The 5,040-nt window shown below is 36.8% G+C and overlaps 1 protein-coding gene across 1 annotated transcript in view; it reads right to left on the bottom strand.

Annotated features, from left to right (window-relative positions):
• Positions 1–5,035, bottom strand: part of LOC110314664 (fibronectin type III domain containing protein 3C1-like) — a gene marked incomplete at its 5' end in the record, with an annotated part of 13,298 nt that extends 8,263 nt beyond the window's left edge. Inside the window, 9 exons of the mRNA XM_021188918.1 lie at positions 180–282; positions 408–526; positions 1,199–1,270; positions 1,886–2,024; positions 2,182–2,268; positions 3,270–3,444; positions 3,530–3,651; positions 4,378–4,431; positions 4,907–5,035. Coding sequence (XP_021044577.1) covers positions 180–282; positions 408–526; positions 1,199–1,270; positions 1,886–2,024; positions 2,182–2,268; positions 3,270–3,444; positions 3,530–3,651; positions 4,378–4,431; positions 4,907–5,035 — 1,000 coding nt within the window. The remainder of the gene's footprint in view (positions 1–179; positions 283–407; positions 527–1,198; positions 1,271–1,885; positions 2,025–2,181; positions 2,269–3,269; positions 3,445–3,529; positions 3,652–4,377; positions 4,432–4,906) is intronic.
• Between the last annotated feature and the right edge of the window lie 5 nt (positions 5,036–5,040).

Below are 5,040 nucleotides of genomic sequence, written 5' to 3'. Positions count from 1 at the left end.
AAAATACCTAATAAAAAAAAGTTGGTTGTCAATTACCAAGGATTGGTTTGTTAACCTTTATTCAATTCTGTTCTTAAAGGAAATGGTACTTGCTAATATTAACACCTGCACCCAAAGCAAAAGTCACGAGCCAGGAAGTTTAGGGACAACTGTGAATCACAGAAAGAAGCCTTACTTACCAGGAAGGTTGGCATCCTTGCCCTTGGTTTTACCACGGAAGGGCTGTGAATGGCAAGACTCAGGAGGAAGAGTAGGTGTCTGAATAGTCAATACATCTGAAGGCTAAGAGAAATACAAAGTATTTTACTACTCTACTAAATTCAAGATGAGCTTCAGAAAAACATTTAGTAATATAATAGTTTATTTCAATTCTCAGTTGGAGAACTTTTCCTATTCTGTTTTCTTACACGGCTTTGGCCTGCAGGGGAAGTGCAAAAGACTCTCAGTTTATATGTGGTGCCTGGTTGGAGGTCATCATACAGAAATTCCTGTAGAGTGCCATTGTAGATTATTTTCCAGAGATTTGCTGAAGGAAGAAGGGAAATTTGGTTCAATGTCTTTGTAAATCATGTATAAATTTTATAGGCCACAATAATAGTTAATGTATGAAAGCTATAAACCATATGTACTATCTGTATATTATATGTATGTTAAGAGACACCTATTTTGGCAAATAACTTGATCCAAAATATTGTTTTAAGGTTTTATTTATTCATTTGATGTACTTGAGTACACAGTTACTCTCTTCAGACTCACCAGAGGTGGTTATCACACCTCTTTACAGATAGTTATGAGCAACATTGTGTATGTTGGGTATTGAACACATGACCTCTGGAATAGCAAGCAGTCAGTACTCTTAACATCTGAGCCATAATCCAAGCCCTAATCCAATAATAATTTTATGGTTGTTAAATAATTTCATTCCCAGTAGAATTAATCGGAAACTGTAAGTGACCAGTAAATATTAATCTCATACTAAAATCCAAAGGATCCAAGTGTGTTCTAGGGTTTGGTTTATAGGCGTGTATTAATCTAGATTTTCTGGTACTGGTAATTGTACTATGTCCGCATGAGACACTGCTATTTGGTGAAGCCAAGTGCAAGTTTTACAGAGGAACTCTGTAGAATTTTTCCATAATTTCTAGATGAGTATAAGATTATTTCAAAATAAAATCTTTTAAAATTTGTGTTGCCTTACCACCATCTGAAGTTTCACAAATTTGTAGGCTGTAACATGAAATGTTCATTCCACCATTGTCTTTCGGTAAGTCTAAAAGTAGAAATAAAGTTTAAGTGATTTTTTTTAAGGTGTGTTTTTGGAAAACACAAATTTCAACCAAAATTTTATCTCATAAATTATACTTTTCACAGAAAATTATAATCATGTTATATTGGTATATTGATATCTCTATACTAATATTCTCTAAACATAATACAAGATATATACATATGATGTCAGCCATCAAGCATTTAGATAGCATTTCAAAGTTCTTATGAAGAGACCAAATAAGTATACATGGAATAGTTATCATTTACCTAGTTAATAGATAATAAATTCATATAAATGTAATTTCTGACTAAGCTGATTTTCATCTTTCACACAAATTCTAACTATGATCCTTATGTTGGCTACAAATACATTTTACTTGGAAGAAGCTTATTCACAGATCCATATGAAGTTCAACAATCTGTTCACTTGTGAATAGCTAAGCAAGCAATAGGAAATAGAAAAAATAATAGGNATTACCACTAATCCCATTTATATGGCAGAATGGTTCACATGCAAATGAGAATATTTTGCTTAGTGAAATTGCAGGACAATTGCTTCAGAGCTGTAAATACTAGTATGGAGAGGGGAAAGGTTCAACAGAGAAGCCTTATTTACCCCATCCAATTGTCACTTGGCGTGCATGAATTGCTCCCACTACATATGGCTTTTTAGGGCATCCAGGCCTAGCTGGAAGAGTAGTATATTTTACTTCTCCACTGGGTTTACTCCTTCCATCCAGATTGCAGGCAAAAATCTGTTTGTATAAATGAGATATTTTGTTAATCAATGGAAATCAATGTGTGGTTTAGTAATGTGTAGAAAGCCAGCTGTACGAGGATTTCTAAGAATCAATGGCCAAGTAAATTTTCATTTCAAGAAAAAAATACCACTTTATACGTAATGCAAGATACCCGAAACTTGTACGTAGTATTTCTCTGAAGATTTCTTATGGTACAGGTGAGGTCTTCTCCATCATATGTAGGTTTGAAGCCTATTCCCTGAAAATGGAGGACAAAGATTTAGGAGAAAGCCTAGATTCAAGGTGTTCCTTCAATTATCCATCTACCTGAATGGGTTTGAACCCCAAAGCGGTCTGCATCAGGTCCTCTGCATCTGTTAGGATGTTTGTTAGCTTGGTGTCCTGTGAGACTCCTCACAGTGGGACTGGGCATTGGCTCTGACTTTTGCCTGCTCTTGGGATCCTTTTCCTCTTGTTGGGGTTCCTCCTCCAGGGTTGATATGAGTGTTTGTGCCTAATGTTACTGCAATTTGATATGCCATGTTCAGGTGATATGCCAGGGAGGCCTGCCCTTTTCTGATGGAAAGGGGTGTGTATGAGGGGGAGGGCAGGTTGGAGGAATGGGATAGTGGAGGAGGGGAAACTGGTTCTGTTGTGTTGTATTCTATGAGAGAAAAATCTACAATAAAATTTGGAGATAACTTCTCTTTTCAAAAGTTCATTCTTTTCAACATGTAATAAGATAGCACAAATCGACATAAGTACCTATCAGTTACAATCCAGAACTCATCTTAATGCTATTTGCTTGATTTAAATTTTGGTAACATGGACATAGTAACTTATAGCTGCTTTTTAAATTGACTATCTCTTTGACACAAATTTGGAAGATCAGAAAGGAATGAAGTAGTTGCTAACCCATATGATGAAACTAGATGAAGAGAGGACACAGCTTGAGTATTCCTTTGAAGGTACTTAAAAGTATGTGTGGCCACAGAGCATCACCTAGAACAGGCTTGGAATTGAAGATGCTAAGAGTCTTCTTTGTATAGACACTGGGTAGAGTGTGGAGCTCTTGCATTCAGCTAGTTTTTGGATAAGGAGGCCTATGCAGACCTGCCCAACAATGGCTCTGCATTGCTTTCATTCTGAATATCAAGTACTCAAGGTTGGACTTTGTTCCAAGTGAGAAATAAGTATAAAAAGTTGTTGAAATATGAGATTAAGTTTATGGTACAAGAAAAGAGAAAAAAGAAGACTTACAAAGTTTTCTTCCTCCATCTCTAGCACATAAGTAAGAGTGCCATTTGGGTTTGGGTTTGTTGGGGCACACCACTCTAGAGACAAACTGTAGATTCCTGCTTCTTTCAACTTAGGTGGCAGTGGTGGTGGAGGCGGATTTCCTGATGTATAGAAGACCGCTGTTTCACTGAAATCACTAAAAGAGTAAGTTGAAATGAAAGCATCATTTTCAGGATCGGTGGCAGTATAGATTTTCCAGTGGTGCGAATAAGTCAGGGTACCTGCAGCCAAAGTCATTTTTGGCAGCTAATCGGAAGGAATACTTTGTTGAAGGGCTCAGTTTAAAGAGCTTGTGCTGTTTCAGGAGCCCATTATAACAACTTTTGAAGTCTTCACCTTTACCCTAGAAAATGCACACAAAGTATTACCATATTGAAAAATACCACACTTAACACACACTCACCATAGCATTAACCATTCCCAATCAGGTGATTTTTAAAAATTCCTTTGTACCAGGTCTAAGCAAGATGGGATCCCAGCACTGAGCAAGGGANCTGGACCCTAACCCAGAGTGTTAACCGNGTGCAAAAAAAGTTGGTTTCCTCCAATGGAGTCTCACTAGGTAGATAAACCACAGTTGAGGGCGGACCCTCTGTCCAGTAGTGGCTAGCCAACCCAGAGTGAACTCCATCGTAATTCTGAAGTTAGTGTGTGTGTGTGTGTGTGTGTGTATTTGTGTGACACAATTTGTGTTGCGTGTCATTTTTTTAAACCCTACAGGTCTTTTGCTTATATATTATGTTCTTTGGGTTTGTGTCTCTATGAGATTTTGGTGTGTACAAAAGTGTGTGTATCTGTGTCTACATGTGTTCCTTGTGCTTTATCATTGGTTCTTTTTTCTGTTCATTTGTTTGTTTTGTCCTATTAAGGTTTCTTTCTTTGAAATTACATTATATTGTATTATTTTTTCTTCCATGTTTTCTGAGAGACCTGTTTTCTACAAAGAAATAGAAAGGGTGGATTTGAATAGGGGTGGGTTGTGGTGTAGGCATCTAGAGTTGGAAGAAAGGAAACAGTAATCAGATTTTATTATATGAAAAAACCTATTATTAATAATAAATGAGCATACCTCATCCCATTCCAAAAGGAAGCTGCTTAGTTTAGATCCATTTTCATTGGAACCCTGAAAAGGTGAGAATGATAAAATTATGATGGTTTATTTTTATGTAACACATATATATCCTGCACATACCATGAGCATGCTTTTAGCATTTAAATTGTGTTGAATTTTAAAACACACATTTTCCAGTCTCCAAGATACACCCAGGTCGTATATCTCATGTTTCCAGATTGCATAAAAGGAATGAAATTAAAATGGATACCTAAGGAACCAGACAAAGTGTTATTGGTAACTGGGATGATTGACACCAAAACATGAGTGCTAGAAATGGGCAGTTAACTTTTTATTAATGATCGAAAGTATATTGATATTTCTCAAGTCAGTTGGCCTGATCTCTTAGACTGAGCAGAAAGATCATTGTGAAGAGATGTGATGGAGAAATCACTTAGATGAAGCATGCATCATTTATGGTTAAGTTCAGGAAACAGGACAGTGTTTGAAAATCACATTGAGATTCTTTTGTCAGTAAAATCCTTACTTTCCATTGTAAAGTCAGGCTGTTCTTGGTTCTGCTAAGCAGTGTGGGTGCAAGAGGAGGGTCTGGTTCACAGCCTGGTGTTGTGAAGCTAACCACTTCAGACACACTTCTGTGTTCAGCATCTCTTATGGTTG

Source organism: Mus pahari, unplaced genomic scaffold, assembly GCF_900095145.1.
Source record: "Mus pahari unplaced genomic scaffold, PAHARI_EIJ_v1.1 scaffold_11949_1, whole genome shotgun sequence".
Classification (NCBI taxonomy): domain Eukaryota; kingdom Metazoa; phylum Chordata; class Mammalia; order Rodentia; family Muridae; genus Mus; species Mus pahari.
This window is presented reverse-complemented; position numbering and strand designations above follow the sequence as displayed.